At 50.7% G+C, this 25343-nt stretch overlaps 1 protein-coding gene across 7 annotated transcripts in view; it reads right to left on the bottom strand.

Annotated features, from left to right (window-relative positions):
- The window catches only part of Arhgef7 (Rho guanine nucleotide exchange factor 7), a 101665-nt gene that overhangs the window by 31954 nt on the left and 44368 nt on the right, over nt 1–25343 (bottom strand). For 5 of the 7 annotated variants that reach the window (XM_051169937.1, XM_051169932.1, XM_051169935.1 and 2 more), the window contains 6 exons: nt 18720–18804; nt 17538–17668; nt 14318–14519; nt 7858–7946; nt 390–484; nt 92–187 (listed from right to left, as the gene is read on the bottom strand). In XM_051169937.1, coding sequence (XP_051025894.1) covers nt 92–187; nt 390–484; nt 7858–7946; nt 14318–14519; nt 17538–17668; nt 18720–18804 — 698 coding nt within the window. Of the gene's footprint in view, nt 1–91; nt 188–389; nt 485–1080; nt 1084–3281; nt 3538–7857; nt 7947–14317; nt 14520–17537; nt 17669–18719; nt 18805–20688; nt 20927–25343 lie in introns of those variants that run through there. The other 2 variants (XM_051169936.1, XM_051169938.1) reach the window with 2 other exon arrangements.

The following is a 25343-nucleotide window of genomic DNA, read 5'->3' as shown; positions in this document are numbered from 1 at the left end:
TGTATATTTAGAACTATTAATTCTAAAATTATGTTAAACTTGATGCTTTCAATGAACACATGAACTTGTGAGCGCTCCACAGTTTACTTACTTCGTACATTCTTCTAAGGACTGTACAAGCACTTGCTGGAAGGAAGATATCTCCTCTAGATTTCCCATTAAATATGAAGTGTTTGCTGAACTCAACCTAAGGTCAAAACCAGAGAAGACTGTCAGTGGTGTGACTTCCTACCATGAAGCCTTACTGAAGGTCGTAACCTAATGACCACAATGCTGCAGCCAGAGGACCTGGCACTCTTGACCTCCACCCACCCCACCCCCTCCTCCTTCCTCTCAAATACAAGCACAGACCGAGGGGCACCAGTCCGCACACTCTCCAGCCCACTTACTTCTCGCTGGTCTGCAGTGGCCGCAGGTAGGTGGAGAGCACAGACTGCAGCTCCTTAGAGTACTCGTGCTCTGTTTCCAGGATGTTCTGTAGCACCTGCAGTAAGGACTCAGCATGTGTCATCCACTCAGCAAGAGAGATTCAACCAACTATAAAGTATAGCAAGCTCATCGCCACTGCTCACGTCACACTCTGTTGCCTGCATGGTATACTAACACATTCCTGGCATCACTCCTCTGTAATTAACTACTAATCCTAGGTAACGAGTTATTACAGTCAGAGATCTGACTTCCCCTTACAGAGAAGAGGTATGCCTGGGCTGAGTGAGAACACTTCCATCCTTGGGCAAGCCAAGCAGGGTCTACCTGAATTACAAAGAACAGACTGCAGACACTGCACCTACAGACAGTGTCTCTAAAATGCTATGTGGTGTAAAACCAGCTACCACCACGCACCGCACCAAGTCTAGTCTAAGAGTAGGAAACTAGACTATGTGACAGGGAGACTAGTAGGAAACTAGACTATGTGACAGGGACCGGAGGAGTAGGGGACACACAGGCTCTGCGTTTTACCATGAGTACAGGGCTGCATAGGTCAGCACACCTGCTGCTCATGGAACAAAAGAAAACCTGTTGGTTCTCGGATGCAGCTGAGCATCCCTAAACAAAACAACCCAACCCAAAGCCATCAACAACCTTAAGCTTTTTGAGCACTACCATGATGCTTTGGGGCTTAGCCTTTGGACCATTTCAGAGTTTGGTTTAGGAATATTCAACCAGCGAAGTCTATGCAAAGCATGCCCAAGCTCCGAAGTCTGACAAAGCTCTGGATCTACTCACTTAGACAGTGGACACTTAACCTGAATGTAAGACAGATCTCAACTTAATGCATAAACTTTATTCTTGACCGAGTCTAAGAAACTGAAATAAAACTTGTGGGAAACAGGGACTTTCCTTAGACAACAAGATGTCCTAGGTTCCCTACGAACAACATGTAGTCAAGGTGAAAGGCATGTATTATTCTCAAAGACAGCAGCAGTGATTATAAACTCTAAAATTAAAACCTTTCCAAATAGCTTAAGCTAGTATAATAAATTTAGCAAAAACTAGTGAACTCGTAAGCACAAAGTACTCAACAGATTAAACAAATGCTTCCCACCAGCACCATGGGCACCTGACCAGGCAGGACATAAGGTGTGGCATTGCCAAGGGCCAGGGGCCACAGGAACTGACAGCTGTCCTCACACCCAGCAGCTAACCCAGCACAGCAGTCTTTAATCCCTGAAAAACCCTTTACTGTCGCCTCAGCCACTCAGGAGGCCAAGGCAAGTAATTACAAATATAAGAGCTGCTTGACCTCTCAGGCAAGTTCAAGGCTAGCATGAGCAACATGGGCAAACAGCAAAGAGAGCAAAAAGAGAGAAAGGGGGGGGGGGGTTAGGGAGAGGGAGAAGGAGAGGGAGAAAGTGTGCACAGACGTGAGAACTGGGAACACAGTCTATGAGATCCAGACTCCAGACAGCTCCCCAGCCCACCCCAACACATACACACATAGCTTCCTTTTCAGAGCAGTTAGCTCCTTCCATGCTGGACACCTGGTCAACAGCAGAGCCAAACAGTGACAGTAGATCCTTCTCTGTCACTGGCCCCATAGAGCAGCTCCAGGCCCACAAGGGCAGAGATCAGAGATCCACAGGCCTCTCATAAGAGAGGGATGTCCCTTCCCACCCTTGCCAGCCCACCACTAGACAGCCAGGGATGTTTAACAAAGTCACACAGTGTGGGCTTTCTGAGCACTTCCTGCAAGCTCCGTACTGCCTGCCTCACAAAGGCCATATCTACCTCCTAACTCATCACACAGACAGACTCAAGGACTGGTCAAAATGGCAACACTTTGGATTTTCTGACCATGATTTTTGATAATCTAAACCCAGCGTAAACACTTCCCTTCCTGTGCATCATCTGACTGCTCCTCAGTTCTGTGCCATCTCTGTGAAGCTCTCAGGAGCCCTAAGTAGATGAAGCATCACAAGAAGCTCACACACTCAACCCAAGAGGAAACACCACAAGCTCTGTCTCCGCTCCTGCCCAACTCTGGCTTCATCCTGAATGGACTTATTCACGGGGGACAGCTGGGAGACAGCCAAGAGGGGAGGGACCATGCAGGGAGCTCATTCCTTTGTGGAGAAATCTGGACGCTGCACCCTGGTTGACAATGTCCTCCTATGACACACTCACTGGACCCAAGTGTCAAGGGCCTGGTGACAGAAGCACACTGTGACTCCAGACCCTGCTCCAGTCACTTAAACCAGACACGGTTCTCAAAAAGCAGCAGAAGAGGACGGCCACCACCAACCTCGGGTCTAAAGAGAAAAGGCTCGTCCCAGGATGTGCAGGAAGAGAAGCTCCGCAACGCTGCGGCGTGGAGAGGACGGGCAGCTGGAGACCTCCGCAGGGCCCACCCTCAGAAACCTAACAGACTTCTAAAGCAATGAGCAAAGAAAAAGCACTGCTAGAGAGCCACAGTGCAGAGACCCCAGGGCACAGCAGGCTTCCTGAGCTGCAGCCCTGAGCACACATAGATGCACACCAAGGCTTCCCAGAGAATGCCACAAACCGCCCACTGCCTACAGAAGCAAGGTCACCACACTGCTCCACTCCGGCTACCCAGCAGAGCCACACACTACTTTCAGACACCTACTGAGGACGATTCTGCAACGCTCCCCAGAAAACAAGGATAGATACAGTGGTATCTGCACAACACACACAGCCACACACCCACTCACCTGCCTGCACCAGAGCCACCAACCCCTCACCTGGGAGCCTTATGTGCTTTTTGACCTGGGCAGCCTTGTCACCCTTCTTGGCCTGAGTCTGCCAGGCATTAGCCTCACCTCTCCTCCTCTTTGTGCCTCACGCACATGCTGGCTGCTGCAGGACCCCATGGGCCTCACCCCTGCGGTCACAGCTCCATCACACCATGACTGGGAACCCAGACTATAGCACAGTGTTCAGGAAAACGCAGACTTTGTGCTGAAGAAGGTCAAAGGAAAAACTCAGGCGGCATGGCTGGCTCTGAGTCACAAGACAGAGCTGTCCAGTCATACCATAGTGCCACACAGGAGGGTGGGCACCCTCGGCAGCCACATAGATTTCCCTAAGATCTTCTGCCGTGAAACAAACCAACTCAAGAGGGACCAACTCCCACACTATGGACACAGACACTTGCTTCCTGGAGGCAGGTAAAAGGAGCATGTGGCATCTCTGACTTGACCCTGTGTGCCCCTTAGATGTAACTAATCTGTAGGGCTGGAGGCGTGTTCAGTGACAGAATGCCTGCCCAGCATGTGCGAGGCCCTGGAAAAAAGCTCAAACATCTATAAAATACGTGACTTATATGTAAGAACCACAAAAACCTCAGGTCATTGGTTCAAGAGCCCCTCAAGACTACCATAAACTAATCCCTAACATTAACGTTCACAGTACCACCCTAATTTATGCACACAGGGCGAGTGAAATGGTACCTTCTCCTAAGCAGCCTTCTGCTCTGCCAACCATGCCATGGAGTTGGTCTGTGTGTTTGTGTGAGTCTGCATGTGTGTACATGCGTGCATGTGGAGCTTCTCAGTATGCCTGTGGGAATTATCGTGATTGTGTTAAGGAGGTATGTAGTGACAATTCTGGAATTTGGGGTTCTTTTAAAACACAGAAATATTATAAGAATGTATTTTGATTTTGATCCCAGGTGTGGGACGTGGGGCCGCTTTGGGCTGTCCGCAGCAGCTGACTAGGATTAGCCTTGTGCTCTAGCAAAGGCGTGGTTCTGCCGGCTGCAGAGGGTGTGTGATGTTTGGAATTCTCAGAACTTTTCAGAGGGTACATAAATGTGAGGGCCCCAAGAGACAGGGTCAGTACTCTCTCTCCTCACCCCCCTTTCTCCTCGTCCCTTCTCCTTCTTTTTCTCTCCCTCTCTCTCTAGTGATAGAGGTAAAACTGGGGGATAAAGGCTGGGAAAAAGAAGATCCCACAGGTAGCAAAGACTAGCTACAGAGTGGGAAGGCCTATCCACTGTGGGCGGTGCTATCCCCTTAGCTACAATCCTAGGTGGCTGAGGAGAAATGAGCTGAGCACAGGCGTTCACTGTGTCTTCCCGAATGAGGGAAGCATGACCAGCTGCTTCTACCTCCTGCTTTCTGACTTCCCCACCAGGAAGGACTGTGAAGCAGAATAAGCCTCTCTTTAGGTTGCTTTTGTCAGGTATTTTTACCACAAGAACAGCAAAGGACACTAAGGCAGCGTCTTGGATCGCACGTGCCCTTCAGTAGCTGGCAGACAAGTGCACTTTACTGCCCGCCTCGTGGGGCGCCTGGTCCCACTGCAGAGCTCCTTCTCGAGGACTCTCCTAGGTTTGGGACAGACTTCCTTCCAAGTGTTGAAGAGTTACCAGATAAGGGGCGGAGAGCCGGTTCAGGGGTTACCAGCACTGGCTGCTCTTCCAGAGGACCTGGGTTCAATTCCCAGGACTCACACGGCAGCTCACAACTATCTGTAGCTTTGGTTCAGGGGGATCTGACACCCTCATACATACATACATGCAAGTAAAACACCAATGAAAACAAAATAAAAACACATTATTTTTAAAAAGGAAAATAACTTTTAAAAAGATTTATCAGACAAAAGTGGGTACAAACAATCCATGTCAAAATGGTAGTCTTCAGCCGGGTGGTGCAGGCATTTAATCCCAGCACTCAGGAGGCAGAGGCAGGCAGATTGCTGTGAGTTCGAGGCCAGCCTGGTCTACAAAGTGAGTCCAGGACAGCCAAGGCTACACAGAGAAACCTTGTCCCGGAAAACAAAACAAAACAAAACAAAACCAGTAGTCTTCAGGTACACCCCCCAACACACACACACACACACACACACCCCTCTGTACTATGCAGAGTGGGGCACTAGGTAAGTAGACTCAGACACAACTGTACTCCAACCCTGGCTACTGTCTGGGACTAGACAACCCAACCCAGCTGCTTGCTTCCTTCTTTAATTAAAAAATAATAATAATAAAGGAAGCCTACTAGGTTGTCACAATTCTGAGTTAGGAAGCAAGAAACGCTGCCTGCCCACCAGCTAGTACATCCCAGCCGCCACGACTACCACTCAGAGCTTCTCTTGAGGGACTTTTTAGTCAGGAGTGCCTCAGCATCCCCTGGGGCTAGGCACCCACCGAGCAATCAGTCCCTCCCTATGTGGGGCTTCTGCTCACCTGAACCTGCAGCCTGTCACCCCGGCCCACATAAAGCGAGCAGCTACATAAGAACAGCCAGGAGAAGCTCTGCTGGAGGAGCTGGCAGCTGCCCCACGGCCACAAAACTGTGTGCAGGACACAGAAGTGGGGCACTCCCAGGAGGGCCAGGAAGTCACACTGCAGGGCTCCCAAGGTCACAGTGAGTGGAACTGCTTGTGAAGGAGTAGGAGGTGTGGCCTTGTTGGAGGTGTATCACTAGGGGCAAGCTTTGTGGTTTCAGAAGACCATGCCAGTCAGTGTGTGCCTGCCCCTGCCCTCCCTCCCTCCTTCCTCCTCGGGGATGAAATGTAAGCCCTCAGCGGTTGCTCCACTGCCATGCCTGCCTGGCTGCCTGCCACTACGCTCCTCACCATGACAGTCACAGACCGAACCCTCTGGAACTGGGAACCCCAGGAAACATTCTCTAAGTTGCTCTGGTCATGGTGTCTCTTCACAGAAATAGAAAAATAACTTAAGATATGGGATATAAAAAAAAAAAATCTTGATCAAAGTGAAAGACAAAGATCAGATGAAGCAAAACCAGGGCCAATGGTCCCTGTCACCAGCCTCTCTCTCCAGTGGTCCCTGTCACCAGCCTCTCTCTCCAGTGGTCCCTGTCACCAGCCTCTCTCTCCAGTGGTCCCTGCCACCAGCCTTTCTCTCCAGTGGTCCGTGCCACCAGCCTTTCTCTCCAGTGGTCCCTGCCACCAGCCTTTCTCTCCAGTGGTCCCTGCCACCAGCCTTTCTCTCCAGTGGTCCCTGCCACCAGCCTTTCTCTCCAGTGGTCCCTGTCACCAGCCTTTCTCTCCAGTGGTCCCCGCCACCAGCCTCTTTCTCTCCTTTTGCCTAGCGCTCAAGATGCCCAAGAAGCCCAGTGCCATTCAGGAGCACAGGAGTGTCTCACAGCTTCCAAAGATATATGTCTGCCTCAGACATTTGTAGATTACAACTACTTCCCCCTGCCTGTCACCTGCAGTCTGTGTGAGTATGTCAAGGAGAAGCCACCCTGCACTCCTCCCACACTAGACATGGGCAGGCTCCCTCTTAAGTAAGGAGACCCCCAATGCTGAATGGGGCCACAGCCTAGACGCTCAGTGTCTCGGAGCCCTGAGAGTGGAGCCAGCAACTTCACTGTCAGGGTCCATCAAGTTCAGACAGACAGGTCCTGTCACAGGCACGCCTCTTACTGCTTGCCCTGGTCACTGGACTAAGATCTCATGGGCATCCTCAGAAGTGACCAGGACACCAGCATGCAAACAGAATGTGATGGTGGCCTCAGCCATCCATTCTGTTCTCAGAGTTTCTAAATGTGCTGCCTGGGGCCACAGGAATGTCTATGGCACTCTACCAAGCACCCTAAGGCCCATCACATTTTCACATTACAACGCCAATGATGAAATATTACCCTCGTGTTACAGGTCAAGTCACTGCTCAGACAGCCAGCAGCTCGTCTCTGAGCCATCATGGGTGAGCAGCAAGGACAGTGAGAGCCAGCATGCACCCCTTGCACTGCACCACAGCTGGACTGCTGTCATCAGTGCACCCAGTGGAGAGCTGAGTGCATACCATGAGGGAAAGTCCAGGTGTGGGAACCTGACCTAACAACTGACACCACTTAGCACATCAGTCCAGCCCAGCCAGCTGAAGAGCGGCAAAGAGAGAGTGCAGACGCAAGGGCAGTGCAGGTAACCCATCTTCAGTTCAGAGACTCTAGACCGGCGGTCCTCAACCTTCCTAACCTGTGACCCTTTAATACAGTCCCCTCATGTTGTGTTGACCCCAACCATAAAAGTAGTTCGTTGGTACTTCGTAACTGTTAATTTTGCTGTTATGAACCGTAATGTGTTTTCTAATGATCGTAGGTGACCCCTGAGAAAGGGTTGTTGTTGGACTGTCAAAGGAGTCACAGTCCACAGACTGAGAGCCACTGGTCTAGGTGCTGCTGCTAAGTCCTTGTGTGTTAACAAGCACAGACTCCTGGCAGTCTGAGGCACGTGAGCCCTTTCAGTCATGCACTACACCTCTTCAGTCTCACCTTTAGGCCTTCCAGTCACAGCACCACACGGTGACAAGAGGTGCGACAACCTCAACACACCAGACACTCACTCCCTCGGGTACACCAGCCCTGTGTATTTGCACAACTGCTTTCACACTCTACAGACACTGCGTGGCTGCCCTGCGGTACTCACCACATTGTAATAGCTCTTGTTAATGGCAGTCGTATCAAACCCTTTGGGAGGGCTCTTCAAGGTTCCTGATTTGGGTGACACAGGCTTCTCTGGAATTAAAAAATAGAAGGATGCTTTATTGATCAAAGCCAAGGCAACAATCATACCAGGCCTACGCACCAAAGCCTCACCTAAACCCAGGCCAAGAAGGTGAAGGAAGGGCCTCACACGAGGTCACGGGGCCATGGGATCAGTTACCGCACACCCTTCACCTACCCCATTCTCCCAGCCAGGGGTGGAAGCGTCTGAGAGATTACACTTAGCCATGGTACCTGTCTACTTAGCCAAAGTAGAAGAGCTCAGCTACACCTACAGTGTCATGGGGTCATAAGTATCAAGTGTTACCCAACAGAATCAGAGAGATGTCTGCAGGGATGTAAGGGCACCACAGCACCAAGACCGATGTGACAGGTGACAGGCTTCTAAACAACCAGCATGTGTGCACAGCAGACACGGAGGAAAGGAAAGCTAAACTCAACAGAGACAGGCCTCACAGCCTGACTCCACCTGGGCCTGCAGCGTATCCGGGAGTGGTCTAACCTGGCACTGCTGCCATCTGACACCAGCCACAAATCCCCACTCTAGAGAGAGAAGACATGTGAACATCAGTGCTCTGTGCAGCCCATTAGTCTGTATCTAGCAAGGCCTCCATGCATGTGCCTGTTGCTTGCTCTGTGGGTAGGTAGATCTACATGCAACTGTTTCTATTGGTGCACATGTGTTGGGAGGTGATCCCATTGGGTCTCAGGCTGTGGTAGAAGGTCGGCCTGTTGTTGGCTCTGTGGGATGGCTGGATGGTACCTGTCTAGCACTTGCTCTGTGGGATGGCTATCTCACCGTCATTGATCCTCGGGAGCAGAATGTCAATCGGGCTTTGAGAATAAACAGGGGGTAGGGGGAACACATTTCCACATTTTCACTCCAGACACTCTGATGAGCATTTCCTGGGAAACTCCTCAGCAGCCCACACCTCCCTGTAATGCCCATGCTGTGTGAGTTCTGGTCACTGACTAGGGGAACCTTGTGTGTGAGGTGGCACCTGTCCAGTCTCTCTATGGCTCTCCTCTTTCTCCAACCACCAACCCCTCACAGCACCAGACTCTGAAGGCTATTTATACACTCAACACTCCCAGGCTATAGCTCCTACAAACAACTGCCTGTTTGGCACCCTGGTGCCTTCTCAACCACCACAGAAGCCCAAAATGCCCAACAAGAGCTCACCACCTTAACCTTGGGTCCCGCACCATGGGTTGCTTGCCAAAGTCTTCATGCAGAGCCTCATTACCAAAATTTCCCAAACAGTCAAAAGAAACAACAAAACAAAAGATATTCTTTCTAGGATGAAAAGAACACCTACAGGACGGAAAGGAACCCAGAGGAAACAACCATCTCCTATGGTACACAGTCAAAGGAGACAACCATCTCCTACAGAACATAGTCAAAGGAGACAACCATCTCCTACGGTACACAGTCAAAGGAGACAGCCATCTCCTACGGTACACAGTCAAAGGAGAAAACCATCTCCTACGGTACACAGTCAGAGGAGACAACCATCTCCTACGGTACACAGTCAGAGGAGACAACCATCTCCTACGGTACACAGTCAAAGGAGACAACCATCTCCTACGGTACACAGTCAAAGGAGACAACCATCTGCTACGGTACACAGTCAAAGGAGACAACCTCTCCTACGGTACACAGTCAAAGGAGACAACCATCTCCTACGTACACAGTCAAAGGAGACAACCATCTCCTACGGTACACAGTCAAGGAGAAAACCATCTCCTACGGTACCAGTCAAAGGAGACACACCATCTCCTATGGTACACAGTCAAAGGAGACAACCATCTCCTACGGTACACAGTCAAAGGAGAAAACCATCTCCTACGGTACACAGTCAAAGGAGACAACCATCTCCTACGGTACACAGTCAAAGGAGACAACCATCTGCTACGGTACACAGTCAAAGGAGACAACCATCTCCTATGGTACACAGTCAAAGGAGACAACCATCTCCTACGGTACACAGTTAAAGGAGACAATCATCTCCTACGGTACACAGTCAAAGGAGACAACCATCTCCTACGGTACACAGTCAAAGGAGACAGCCATCTCCTACGGTACACAGTCAAAGGAGACAGCCATCTCCTACGGTACACAGTCAAAGGAGACAACCATCTCCTACGGTACACAGTCAAAGGAGACAACCATCTCCTACGGTACACAGTCAAAGCAGACAACCATCTCCTACGGTACATAGTCAAAGGAGACAGCCATCTCCTACGGTACACAGTCAAAGGAGACAGCCATCTCCTACGGTACACAGTCAAAGGAGACAATCATCTCCTACGGTACACAGTCAAAGGAGACAACCATCTCCTACGGTACACAGTCAAAGGAGACAGCCATCTCCTACGGTACACAGTCAAAGGAGACAACCATCTGCTACGGTACACAGTCAAAGAGGAACCCCAATGCTTCCTGCTGAGGTGTGACCTTTCCATACTCAGAATAAGTCAATTATGAGATCCTCTGTACCTGTGGAAACAGTGATTTTTACCCTGGAAAACCTAGAATGTGAGAAGTGAGCTCATGGACCAGCACAGGAGCGGCTGGAAAGTAACAGTAAAGCAAAGAATTCCCAAATTCTCTTCTCTCTTCTTTTATTTAAGCAGCCTCAGAAGTAATCTAGTCAGTAAAACTCAGTATATCCTATGAGAACCAGGAGAAAGTTTTTCACAAAGAAGTCTCAGGCTATGCTGCTGTCCACACGCAGCAGAAAGAGGCAAAATGAACAGAAGAGTCTGCTGTCTTCTCTCTCTATGGGCCCTACAGAGAAAGCACAGGGTAGATGGGAAGTCTGTGACCATGTGCCCAACACACCATACTGTCAGCTTTCAAAGGCCATGAGCCCTTCCATGGAGCTCCCATGGCCAGAGAGACGGCAGCCAATCTCCCAAGACCTCTGCTAAAAGCAGGGAGGTCTACAGCAGAAGAGCCCAAATGCAGGAGTGTCTGCACACTCAGCATCAGCACAGATGTATGTGTGAGGGAAAGGAGGAGAGCCCCTCCCAAAGGGTAGAGTCCACAGAACTGGGGGGAGGGGGCTCATCTTGGCCCCAACACAATGACAAAAACAGGACCCTTTTGATGACAAGTGATGCGTCTACCTACTGGACCAGAAACTGCATGTAAGGACACTGAGCAGGCACAGCACAGGGAAGCAAGCACCTAAGCAGCTGGGCAAGAATGCAACTCCATGTACAACTTGAACAACTTCTCTTCTCAACAGGCCATGTCAGCCCCTGGAAGGTCATGTGTGCTCATGTACACAGGATTGTAATGAGCACACATGACGCGTGTGATGAGCACACATGACGCGTGTGATGAGCACACATGACGCGTGTGATGAGCACACATGACGCGTGTGATGAGCACACATGACGCGTGTGATGAGCACACATGACGCGTGTGATGAGCACACATGACGCGTGTGATGAGCACACACGACGCGTGTGATGAGCACACATGACACGTGTGATGAGCACACATGACGCGTGCCCCCATACTCGTGCAGCAACAGCAAGCTCAGCGCCCTGAGCCCCAGAACCCCTTGCTTCTCTCCTCCCTCCTCCCTTGAACTGAGGAATTTTTGGGGTATGTTAAAATCACATACTACCTGTATGGCTAAAACACAGCAGAAATCTGTACATACTACACATCCCAAAATAGTACACATGCAAGTTCCGTAACTATGCACCTCTACAACACTGTATAGACCAGACACTACACACAGTGCGGTATGCCAATTAAGATTCTTCCACAGACTCCAGGAGGGTATCTATAGTTAGTTCATCAGCCTGACACAAACTACAAGCATCTGGGAAAAAGGAATCTCCCTAAAGAATCCGCCTCCATCAGCTGAGTAAGCAGCACCCTCCGTGGCCTCTGCCTCAGTTCCTGCCTCCAGGTTCCTGCCTGTTTGAGACCCTGTCTTGCATGTCCTCTGATGGACTATGATTAGGACGTGTAACTCAACAGTCCTTTACTCCCAAGCTGCTGTTGGTCATGGTCTTTATCACAGCATTAGAAAGCAAACTAGGACAGCACCTGACTTCAAAGAGGAGCTATTCAAAACAAGCCATGCCTGGGCCAAAAGCATCACTGCCAAGTGAGGAAAGCATTTCCAAGTCTCACCACAAGAGGGAAACAGCCAATGTATCCTTTCCCAGAAAGGCAGACTAGCTGAGGGGTGAAAGAGAAAACTCCTTTCAGAAGCAGCCTTTGGCTTTTTGTTTGCACAAAAGCTGTAAATCAAACCAAACGGGATGCAAAAGAAAAAGGTTCAACCAAGGAAATAGACTTGGCTTTTGTACAGAGAGTAACGGCCCTCACGATAGTTCAGTCAGAGGCGCTTTCAAACCAGCAGTTTTGTTCCTGGAACACAAAGCACCTACTATGCTATAAATTACAAAAAGGAATCCAATCCCACAATTAGAACATCATGTAAACTACTAGAAAATACCATACAAAATGTATCCATCATGCTAGATTTTACCCTGAACTGCTGGCTATGAAGAGGTTGAATCTTTTAACGTGTTTTCACACCACTCTGCCTGAAGCACCAACATTCAGAGTTCGGCTAGCTTAAGTGTTCGAAGTGGGCTCACATTAAGGAACCCTGCAGGCAAGAGCTATTTCCGGAAAAGGGCACTCCCTTGTCTCACCTCCAAAAGAGGACATGCAGATTTCACCAATATGCAAAACTGTGGTGTTTCTTATGTTCCCAAACAAAGCAAATTAGGCCTCAATCTGATGTCAAAACTGTGAATTCAACCTGTCTCCTTGCAAACAACACTCTTGAAAAGGGTGTGCTGTTGGCCAGCCATGTCTACACACGTTAGGCAAATGATAGCACTGAGCCATAGCCACAACTCCCAATATGCATCTCTGACACAGTGCAGCATGGACACATGTTTAAACTGCCACGGGCACGTCCTCAGAAATAAGACTGTAAATGTAAGAGTGAGAGTGGAGGAGCTGGCACTTCCATACACACGACAACAGACCTTCCTGAAGCTTCACTGTCTACCTCACACTCCACATCCTAAGTGCAACAGCCACCCCACAGGCAATACGTACTCTCTACAAGACAATATTACAAACACTTAGATCTGAAAATACATCGAGAAGTATGTGAAGAGGACCCTGAAGCCTCCATGTCCACCTAGTCACATTTCTTATGCTAGGTGAACTGAAAATTCCAAGAACCCAAGAAATACCTGAGAAGTACAATTTTCACGGGGCACTCCTACAACAGCAATTAAGAGGAGAGAGAGAGAAAGACAGCCACTTGACTCACAATCGCCTCCCGGGGCCATCTCTACCTCCCACCTGCAGCACAGGGCCTTCCCAGGCCCGTCTCTACGCCCCACCTGCAGCACAGGGCCTGTCTCTACGCCCCACCTGCAGCACAAGGCCCTCCCCAAGCCCGTCTTTACCCCCCTCCTGCAGCACAGGGACCATCCCGAACAGCCCTGCCTGGACGTCTTTTTACTTCTTTTATATTTAACAAGAAAGTCTTAACCTAGGATAACAGGACAGCAAGACAGTGCACGTTCATGCACACCCGCGCACACCCCCTCCTGTGCCCCTTGAAAATGAGCAGTAATATTTGCGGGAGGCTTCTTGACATGAGCAGTGATCCACCACAAGGGCATGACTGACGAAGGCCTGGGTCGGTGGGGACAGGGTGGCGGCCCAAGACACTGGGTGACAGGCCTTTCACAGCCTTGCCTTGATGACATGCTCGGGTTAAACCCTGAGCCAGAGAGCTCTCGGCTCCAGGACACAAACCACCGCTAAGCAGCACCGAAAACGGGCTGAAGGCTGCCCCTGAAAGATCTGTCATGAATAAAGCGCCAGCCACAGGAAACACAGGACAATCAACACACTCCTGGAAGGCATGGCAGAAGTTACTTGTCTGTGACTAACTGGTGAAAAAAATCCATAGTAGTAAAAGAATACAGTCTGACACAAACCATAAAACCATACACTTAGTGTAAAACAGGACCGCAGCAATAGGTGAAGGGGGCTGCCGGGCACAAACCTGTAACCTGGCTACTCCGAAGGCTGAGGCAGGAGGGTCCAAGACTGCCTGGGCAACATGTCCACAGACTGTCTCGGAAAGCAAGAGACAAGTAAAGACCTAAGAATGTGTTGTGAGGTAATGCAGAGGCAGTGTATAATTGTAGGACCCTTTAGCCAGCATCCCACAGCACAGGAAAGGAGGAAGTTCACTCCACTGAACTGAGATGCCATCAAACCAGGACCGTCTTCTGCACTTAATGGAGAACACTCAGGACCATAGAATGCTTGCACCCTTTGGCTCCTCCTCTCACGGTCAGGATTAGCCACTCACCACTTGGCTTGATCTCACGCACGTAGTTGCTGGGGAACCAGCCGGTCCTGCCGTTGTGTGTGCCCTCCCACCAGCCTCCTTCTTCCACTCGTGTGACGTGGATGACGTCACCCTTGGTGAAGGAGAGTTCATCTTCATTGGTCTGCTGGAAGTTAAACTTGGCTCGCACTACCAGTCGGCTGTTGCCGTTATCCGTCATGTCCTACAAGACAGGTGGGGAAAGGTGAGATAGATCTCCATGAAGCATGCTTGACTTTCCTATAAAAGTTACACCTCACTGTCATAAAGATATAACCTCCAAACATTCCAACAGCAGGAAAGTACTAGGCGTACGCCTTTAATCCCAGCACGAAGCAGAAGCAGAGGCAGGCACATCTCTGTGAGTTTGAGGCCAGCCTGGTCTTCAAAGCAAGTTCAGAACAACCAAGGCTACAGAGAAACCCTGTCTCAAAAAACCAAAAAATAAATTAAAAAACAGCAGGAAAGGGGCTAAAATACAGAAACTTAAAGCTCATCTCCCTGTGCACCTTGATCAGTGTTGGATCACAGCCAAGGAAGGCACTACCACCCCTCTAGGCGTGCACACATACAAGCACACACATACACATTTGGATGCAATCCGTGTGCCTATCTCTGTATACTATGGACATGTTTCCCACTGTACACTTGAGCATTAATTTTTATTACTCCCAATGTTTGTCTATGTGCTACAAGCAGTGTTTCTCTTATCTTGCAAAAGGCTCCATTAAAAATATCCATATATCCACTTTTGACTGCAAATTTAAGTAAGTTTTTATGTTAAATTCTGGTCCCAGAGCATGTGTAACACATCTTAACTTTAATAGATATTTCTAAACAGGTCTCCAAGAAAGGTCTACAAACTTACACCAAGCCACACGCCTGTCAGTGCCCACTGTACTTGCACCTACCCTGAGACACTGAGCAGCTTTTACTCCAGCCACAGTACCAGGAAACCAACCCCTCAGTGCTGGATGGCACAGTGCTCAGGTCTGGAGGTGAGGCTCTGGAGAGGCTGACAAGTATAAAGCCACCAACAAGGAACCAAAAACCAACCCCAGACAAGCCTCTCCTCATACCACAGAAACCGTCAATCTGCATCAGACACCATACACGCATCCACCGTATTGTGGTCGCATTGCACCTGCATCTTGTGGAGAGCCAAGGCTGACACAACGCCCCATGGCCACAGGCCATCCCTGCTGCTCTGTCCATACCACTGGCACCTATGAAGACTAGCCAGGAGTCCTGGTCGGCACCCACTTGACAGCAGCAGGCAGCCCCTCTGAGCACATTGGTGTTTTCTCCTCTTCCACCTACCCACAGGGAGGAGACTGGCACAGGGCTCTGCAGAGCTGACCCCTCACTACTGTGTCAAAGGCACAACAAAAGACATCCCTCACTGTGTATCACAGCTCATTCTAGTCAGAAAATTCCTGAAAAAACAAGAAAGGGTGATCACTGAATGATGATCAATGGATGAAAGGAAAGGAAAGCTAGTACAGGGCAAAGTGCACTTCACTCTCAGATGGACCGGGTGCTTTAGAAACTGGTCCAGCAGGATGAAATACACGCAGCAGTGCGGCCATCTGCCATGGGCACTGTGTAGGAAAACATGTGGCATCACTCCCTACACTAGAGCTCGTGAAAGGAGACTGGAACCAAAGCAGTGTCAGGAGAGCAGAGGAGTCTGGGAAAGGAGGGAATGCCATTACAGTCTAGCTGCTCCTGCCAGAAACAAGGGATGCCAGGAGCAGTGCTTACAGCAACACTGACCCCAACCCTGAGCCACATGAGAACAACAACCATGTACTAACTGTCAGTGGAGGAACTCAGACCCAGACACTCTAGAAGCATCAGTAGAGTCCAGAAGACAGGGACAGTACACCTCACCCATGAGGAAAACCCTAATAAAGCCCATGGCGCCCACGCATCCCCTGCTGAGAAGTGCCTCACAGAGCAGCAAAGCAGCTTTTAAAAAAGAGGACACCTTTAATCCCAGCACTCTCAGAGGCAGAGGCAGGCGAATCTCTGTGTGTTCAAGGCCACCGGGGTCTACAAATCGAGTCCAGGACAGCCAAGGCTACACAGAGAAACCCGTTCTTGAGAGAGACAGACACACACACACACACACACACACACACACACACACACACACACACACACACACACACGAGGAATAAGTCAGAAATCCATACTTGGATTTTGAGTAAATAGCTGCTGTCACTTTTATCACTGCAGTTTTGGTTTTCTTTTTCTGAGATGTTTCAGAAAACAATCCCTGCAGCAGGAGCACCAGGCAGGGGCACTGTGACTCTGGCACCCACTGCCCGCCTCCCCTGGTGTTCTGTCCTTACTTACTGCCTCACTCCAGCCTTTGTTTATTCACAGGTTTGGGGCGGGGGGGGGGGGGGGTCTGTTCCATCCTCAGGCCCTCTGAATGGCCTGACGGGGGGGGGGGGGGGGGCAGCACTCGCTAACAGGTGCCCCCACTACACCCTCTTTTTGAGCTGGCGGGATGGCAGTCCTGATCCCCCAAGAGTCTTGGTGAAGCCAGAAGCGTTCTTGTAGTGAGTCAAATGAGAAGCCCTTCCAAAGACTTAACAGGACCGTGCTTTTCCACGTGCTCTATTCCAAATGGGGATTGCAGAGCTTGCTAATGGTCTCAAGGAGCTCACGGCACTGAGCTGTTTCATCACCAAAACTAAGTTTTACAGAAACGTTAAAAACAGAAAGAGGTGAGAGGAAACAGATGAACACGTCCTGAGAGTTTGAATAATGTGCACCCTCGGCACAGTACCTGCTCCACACCCCAGCACCCGCCCTGCGCCTGACTCCTGGCAGCAGGCTCCTGCACCACCCGCTCCCTGTGTAGGTTACGCACACATACGCTGTTTGTTCTCATACTCGTGTGCACGGTGAGCAGTCACCTGAGGTGTGGGTGTCGAAGGATTCACCTCTACATGAGCAGCTGCAGCCTTCAACACAAACCCAGACAAACAAGCTTCCAAAAGCACTTGGCTCAGAGTCTGGAGAGGAATCCAGTGAGAAGCAAATGCTCGGTGCACAGCGGGAGCTGCCCAGGGAGGCCAGCCCATGATGTCCCTCACTCCCTCTGCATGACTCAAGCATCCTCCCCGGCACTTCCGCAGACTCTCGTGCCCAAACGCCTCTGAATCAAACAATAAAACGCCTTACTTACCAGGCTTCGGTACTGGCTCTGGAGCAATTTTGAAGTCCTGCTGTGTGAAGACTGGGATCCCAGGGAATCAAAAGACTTTATCCGATGTGAAGAGGGCCGAGCACACACAGAATCACTTCCCAATCCAATGTCTGAAAAGGTCATGAACACAGAAAGAAAAAGTGCTGAAGACGCTTGATACTGTGAACCCTCAACACACACTGGCTCTCAAACTGGGCCAGCATGGAGGCCACACCAAGAGCCCACAACAAAGCAGGCCGTTTACCCGGCAACAAAGAGCAGATTCTTTGCCCTGTAAGTGACGCATTTGTTTCCCAACCACCTCTCCAGGGATGCTCTAGGGACGACTGACTTATTGGTTCTCCTCGAGCTAATTCTCAACAGTCTGCAAACTATTTTATAGCTGTTTGTAAAATGTTCCCTTCATCTGGAAAAACAATGTAACTGCTGGGCAGGGCACTGCCAGGCACCTAGTCTCCAGCACACAGCACACTGCCCGTCCCTGGGACCACATGCCACTATTAGCACACAGCACACTGCCCGTCCCTGGGACCACATGCCACTCATCAGCAAAGCAGCACACGAAGAACCATGTGTCACATAATGGTAAGACAGCACTTTGTGAAGACAGCACTGGGATTGTGTCAGATGCAGCATCTCTCTTACACTTACACACACACACACACACACACACACACACAAGCACGCGCACGTATGTGCATGCGCGTGCGCACACCTACTTGGGAGAGCTGGACCACACAGTGCATGCCACCAGAGCACAGCCTTATGCGGCTCAAGGCCATACTAAACAAGAAGCTTGGAAACCAACATTGTGAGTGGCGAGGTGTGCGCATGTGCCATATCCTCTAAACCTTAAGCCTGGACCAGTGAAGACAAAGCCACTCCCCTGTGGTAGCGCACCCTAGGGTTCTGAAGCAACAGCCCCCACTGCTGTGCTGGGGAGTGGCTCAGAGACGCTAAGTGGAAGGCTCCCAGCACCAGGAAGTGCTATCCCAGCACTTAACCCCAGAACCACAGAGCACCGGCAGCAACAGGAAGAGTGCATGTGCAATGCAGAGAAGCCTCCTCTCGCTGCAGTAATGCTCATCTTACCTTGCTGACAGAACACAAAGGATGAGCCTTTACATTCTCACTCTGAGGTGTGGCGCTTTAGAGTCTTACCTGCTGTCACTTTATTAAGCGTCACCAAGGAGCTGAGGACCTTGTTAAAGTTCTGCCCCTGATACAAATCATTTGCATCAAAAGTCTGAAAGAAAAAAATGGAACAAGAGAATCAGAACCAAGTTTCGTGCTGGCAGAGAATGATGGTGACTCTCCCAGCGGTGTGACCGACTACACGTGGTCAGCAATACCCACAAGGCGGCGCAGCCTGAGAGGCCCCCAGGAAAGGAGTCCAGTGCAATCCGTGAGGCATTTCCTCATGGGGCATCAAGCCCTTGGAAGAAGGCCAAATGCAACTCTGCTCCCTTCCCACCCAGGTCAGGAGAAGCAGGGTCAGCAGGCAGAGGTCAGCAGGCAAAGGTGGCCAGGAAAGGTTCCCAGGAAGCTCACAGTGGCTGTGATCCTCGCTCCGTACACTGTGAGAGCCCACAGGACAAAAAATGCCAAAGATGCTCTCTTCTAGCCAAGAAGGAAAGTATATTAAACGCACTCCACTCCAAAGACCAAGGCAAGTGCAGACACAGGATACACAGAAGACGAGCGAGGTCAGGTGGGAGACAGGGCAGGGGCCTCAGGGCCGAGCGCTGAAGAACCTGGACTATAGGCAAGCCTACTCTGCTCCAGGACTGAGTCAGTCACACTGCACGGTAGAGCCAGGAGAGAAGGCCCATGAGCTAGCCTGGGTTAAGGCAGCTGAAATCACAATGTGTGTGTGTGTGTGTGCGTGTGTGTGTGTGCGCGTGTATGTGTGTGTGCGTGTGTGTGTGCGTGCGTGCGTGCGTGCGTGCGTGTGTGTGTGTGTGTGTGTGTGTGTGAGATGTGGATGTGTGTGTGCGTGTGCGTGTGCGTGTGTGTGTGTTATGTGGATGTACCTCCCGCCAACCTAGGAGCGAGAAGGCACAGAGCCTGACCTGGCTGCTGTGTGGAGGCGCACACGCGCCTGGCTGCTGTGTGGAGGCGCACGCGCGCCTGGCTGCTGTGTGGAGGGTGCACACGCACCTTCTTGCAGATGCGCTAAAAACACACAGCTCTTTCCAAACATCCGCAAAAGAACTTTTGATCACTAAGTCATCTTTCACACAAACAATTTTGATAAACCAAATTACACAGTACTGTTATCCTAAAAAATGTCATTGTTGCAAATTATAGAAAAAAACCTTAGATGTCAAAAACGTATACCTTTTAACATAGCTTCTTTCCTTGAAGCAAAATGGAACCATCTTGCCCCTCTGCAATGGGATAAGCATATGGGGGGGGGGGGGGCTGGCCATTGTACCTCTGTGCCCCGCCCCCACCCCTTCTGCAGCCTTTCCCAGACAGTGCCAGGAACCCCCTCCTCCGCCCACTTCCTGCCTTCCCACACCCCACCTCCTTCCTGTGAGTCTTACTCATCTTACTTCCTGAAGGAACCCTGCCTGAGCCTAGCTGAGCTCCCAGAAATCCCCTAATATGTTCATCACAAAGAAACTTCTCAACTAGTGTGGATGTGCGCAGTCCACCCTACAGGTAAAGCCCAGAGAAGCCAACTGCATGCTCCCCACTGCCTAACCAACGTATCTGGATCTGGGCTGAGAGGACGAGTGTGAGTGTATCTCACAGTTCAGAAGGGGCCATGGCTGACAGCTCACGAGAAGCTAAACCTCAAGTGTGTCAAGCCTCACCGGCCTCCGACCCTCCCAGGAGAACACTCAGAACCTTCACGGCTGTGCCTGACAGAAAGCCAGCCCAAACAAGAACTCTGTCTAGGCTTACCTCCCTGTTCAGATTCTTTAAAGGCCACATGGAAGTTAAGCTGCGTCTTTGTGTTGTCCAGCCTAAGCCTCAGCTTCCTCATGCAAAACGTGTGGTTCCTTTGTGTATAAAATGTTGCACTGATGTTCTGTCCTTCAGTCTAAAGTCTAACTCTGAGGCTGAAAAGTTCAAGCTATGGTATATTCCACAAAAAACACATAAATTAATGTCCACTAACCTTCATTATGGCAAGGCAGCAAGTCACAAAGCCCAGAACAACAGGATGTCAAATATGGGATGCTTCCTGTTATTCCAGGACTATATAGCTCTCCTGCCCAGATACCACGGAGCACCTGACTGGCTGCACTGCCTGCCAATGGGCTTCAGCGTGACGTCAGAACTCAGTGAGCCTACTTCAACCTTCTTCCCCACAAAAGCCAGCAACGAGATGAGGCGATGAGAAGGCACGCTCTAAGCCCTGAGCATTCAGTCAGGACTGTTACGTCCCCAAACAGCAATCTAGACAATGAAAGCAAAACCAAACGACCTTAATTGAGAGACCGTTCATGCTAAAGGAAGCAGAGGCGAGGCCCAGGACCTCCCCTGAGACACCTCCTAAGTAAAGCAGTCAGTGTGGCTGGGAACTGAGCCCCAGAGCCGAGTGGTGCCAGGACAGAATGCACAGCCTGCACTCACGCTGGGCTTCACCAAGATACAACAGCACAGGCTGGCAGGGAAGTTGGCTTTCACAGCATAGGGAAGGAGTAGGCTGCAGTCGCCGTGGCCACAGAGACCAGAGGGACACACCTGCTTCAGGAAGGTCTTCCTGGCCCCTTCCTGCCCCATGTTCCTCCTGTTCAGGTGTAGAAGCCTGTGACCCTGGTTCCACAAGACACTACTGGCCACACACCCAGATGGGCTAATTCTGATTGTCAAAGACTTTGCACTCTGGCCTGTATGCCATCTCCTGCCCTAACTTCTTCCATGACTCCAATGCTCTCTGCCTGTGCACAGTCCTTGTCCTATGGTTATTTGTAGTAGCCAAATGCACTATCAGACTTAGCTCTTATACAGATGCCTGAAACAAGAAGAATGTGATACTCAACTGCCCAGTGTCTGCCTGGCAGGTTGGCACCGTCAAGGAGACCCTGTGAGCAAGCAAGGAGATACCTAGTCACCTGTGGCCCCAGATACAGCAAGTACGAGCAAACTATAACACTGTCTGATCAAAGGAACAGGAGACAGACAGAGCCTACAGAGCACAGCTCTAGGACTGGCCATCCCAGAACTGTCCTATCAGGACACAACTTTCAGACCTCCTTTATTCCTCTAAGCCAAGCTTCCCTCCCAACAGGTCCCTGGAGGAGTCTGCATCCTGGAGGCACATAACACTGGCCACCTGACTGTCAGGCTGTGCTCATCACATGGAGCCTAAGTGCCAGGAGCCTTGTGAGGAGTTTAATCAAAAAGCCTCTGACCAGGTTCTTCAAATGAGGTCAGCCAGGCCCAAGTGGAGCTGATGTCAAGAGTGACACCTGGCTGCAGCTAGCAGAACTGCTCAGAGAAGCCTCTGCTGTAAGGCACAGGGTCAGGGTTGTGCACAGTGTCGCTTAGCTAGGTGAGACCTTCCACCTCCAAACACAAGCAAGACTTTCAGAAGCACCAGACCTTTAACCAGCGCCTCCTCCTCTCAGGATGCTCTGCGACTCAAAGGTTGAGTCTGAGCAAGCACCTGTCACACTCCCTAGCAAACAAGGGTCCCTTCCACCCCAAATCCCAAACAGTAATTTTATACTGTTGGCAGCTAAAGCTTCTTCGCAAGAAACCTCAGAGAAAGTAACGTATGCAAAGCAGCTGTGAGGGAGCATTCCTTTCTAGCATTCCACCTACTATGTCCTTAGTAGGTGACAGACTGTGAGGCAGAAGGGAACAAACAACCCAGGTGGACTCTTCTCCTGTGGCCTGTGCTGCACCTCTGAGCACCTGACAGCCAGCCACTCCCACACTATTCTCTGACCCAGCAGCTTCAACAGCAAACACCTGCAGGGCCACAGCTTGTGCTTGCTGCATGAATGTGGATCAGTCTCTAGGCCATCAAGGTGCTGCAGGCATCTGGCAGCCTGAGGGCCTCACAAGGCTAGGAATCCCAGTAACAGAAGAAGGCCACTGTGGAACTGGTGGGAAGAGGCCCGGATTCCCTGTGTCCTCACCGCAAGGAAGAAGGCCCTAACACAAGCAAAAGGAAGCCAGGGCCTGTAAATTCACAATGGCGTGGCTTTCACTCGGAAGCCATGTGTGCCATGTGCTTATTAGCAGTCATCAGTGCAGCGCACAGCAGCAGGCAGGAGAGCACTCCTTCTTCTTCGGGGGGAGCAGTGCCTAAGACGACCAAGACACAAGCCAAGCAAGCCAATGGCTAGTGAGGCAGGAAGGAGAGCCACGCAGGAGTAAACAACCTAGACACAGCATGTAATTCAGAACCCAGAAGGTGCAGCAGCAGCAGCACCACACACAAACAGAGCCCACCCAGATACCCACGTGCTCATATCCATGTTCTGGCAACCACATCCACACCCTGTGCCCACCTGTCTCCTCAGAATCACAGCAGCCTGGCCACACAAGCCCAAACATCACTGGCCGGGAAACTGATGTGACCCACCTTGCAATACTGACCTAAGCAAGGCAAAGGGACTCATACCTAAATGACGTCCCTAGCTGGCTGCACTCAGAAAGCACCAGGGAAATGTGTCTGTCTCCTCTCCCCACCTCATGCCACCATCTCGATAGGAATGAAGACACTGCTGCAGGAAACTGACCCAACACCTTGACATCAGCGCACGCACACGCACACCATGACTCTTGGCAGCTTTTTCTGTAGTGTTGCTTGCAAGTTTAAAAATACATCTCTGTCTTATCACGTTGTCAAATGGAATCTGTGATTTCAGAACAAGAATGACTGACAATGAATCTTACAGATCGTGGTATTTAAGTTTAATGCAAACGGTCCATGCTGCTCAGAAGTATAAAATCCAGCCCTGGCTCCTCGTCTTCTTGGCTTCTGCAGACTTTGAACTTAATTCCACCTACTGCAGCTCACCAGGGATAAAAATAGAGCTTCCTAACATGTTTCAGCAGTTACAGCTCTTTTACCCAACGTGCCCTGAAACAAGTTGCTTCCTTTAAGATAAGAATCAAATGTCACTCGGTTGTGGGTCCACTGTATCAACATACGAACACTGTGGCAGGGAACACATTCACAAGGACAGAGTCCGTTCCTTTGGTAACTTCCAGGAGGGCCTACTGAATGCAGAAGCAACAGTCAACACCATAGGAACAGCTGGGGAGCAGCATGACACTCATCTACACACTGCTGGTAGCACACCCTTTCCTAGTCTAGGAGACATCTTCACAAAGCACAGCTGGAGCTATGGCAGCACCCAGTCAGGGCAGAACGGAAATAAACTTTACAGCAATGCGCGCAGGGAAAGGAAGTCGCGGTCGGTAAGCAGAAGGTCTGACTCAGACTGTTTGAATCTGCTCCTAACAGTACACTGCAGCCGGAGGAGGCAAGTATGAAGCTGCGGGCACCAGAAGATGGCACAGTCCCACAGGTCACAGACACCCACAGCGCCTGCCCTTGGCCCCTTATGTCCATTTGGCAAAGCACTCCCTGTCATCACCAGAACCTGAACCAACCAAGCAGGCCCTGGAGAGGCAGAGTAGCTGCCTGGGAGGACGAAGGGAACCAGCAGCATTCGCACCTCTAAAAGGCAGTGAGAACACTGCAGTAGTGTCAAAACTTGGAGAAGTGTTTCAGGACACACTGCAAACAGCCCTCTCCTCCCCCCACAACACACTGACCTGAGAAGTGAAAGGCTCTAACTGGGGAGAGGCTATAAGCAGTCGGCATAAGATTTCCGAAGACCACTGTAGGAAGCAGATGGGCCCTGCGAACACTGAGAGAGCTGGGAACAGGCCTGTGAAGCCACGTGACACCAGGGACACAGGAAGCTGGACCCACAAGCCCTTTGCTTTGGACAGAAGCTGAACAGCTCCCTGGCCCCTCTAAGGAGAAGTGGGGGCTACACTGGGTCCTAAGAGCAGATCAACTTGAGATGTCCCTGTGCTCATGGGACAGCTGCTGGGAGGATGAGGGATGTGATCCCAGTCTGAGGCACAGCTCCCAGAGCTCAGGAGCACTGGAGGCAACAGGAAGTAGTAGGGGTGAGCAGCTCTGGCTGAGGCCTGGCTCCTAGAGAGCCCTCCAGATGCTCCCACCAGCTCCTCTGCCACTCACATGCCGCTGAGGATGTGGCTCAGTGGGGCAGGGGGTCTCCAGTTCCACATGAAAAATGAAGTCTGACCAAAGCACACCTGTGAGAAGCAGAACGCAGGAGAAGATGCACCTTGAAAACAGTTAAGAAGCCTCAGGCAGCAAAAGGCTCAGAAGGCTCCAGACAACGCCGACTGGTGAGGGCCTGACCTGGAACCACCCTAGCTGCACTGGTAGTTATGCTTTAGTCCAAACAGGTGCTAAAGCAGCCAAGAAGCCAGAAGCACCAAAGGTCCAAATAAGAACAAGCCCCAAGTAAAGCCGGCTCTCCCAAAGTAACAGGAAAGGGCAGCCCAGCTGGGCAGGAACCACTTGTCCCAGTGAACACCAAAGGGGACAACGTAGCCCTATATCTCCAGTGAAACCAACCAGGGAGCTGGGGACAGCCACCTCCCCAGGACCAATGTCCTCATCCTTAAGTCAAGAAATACAGGTTTCTGGCCTGGCGTAGTGCCACACAACCACAATCCTAGCTACTCAGAAAGCTGACACAGAAGGGTCACAAGTTCAAAGCTAGCTCAGGCTCTATTGTAGAATGAAACTCTATCTGAAAAAGTAAA

This window comes from Acomys russatus, chromosome 27, assembly GCF_903995435.1.
Source record: "Acomys russatus chromosome 27, mAcoRus1.1, whole genome shotgun sequence".
NCBI classification, from domain to species: Eukaryota; Metazoa; Chordata; class Mammalia; order Rodentia; family Muridae; genus Acomys; species Acomys russatus.
Note: the sequence above shows the minus strand (reverse complement) of the source record. Positions and strands in the feature narration are given on the sequence as shown.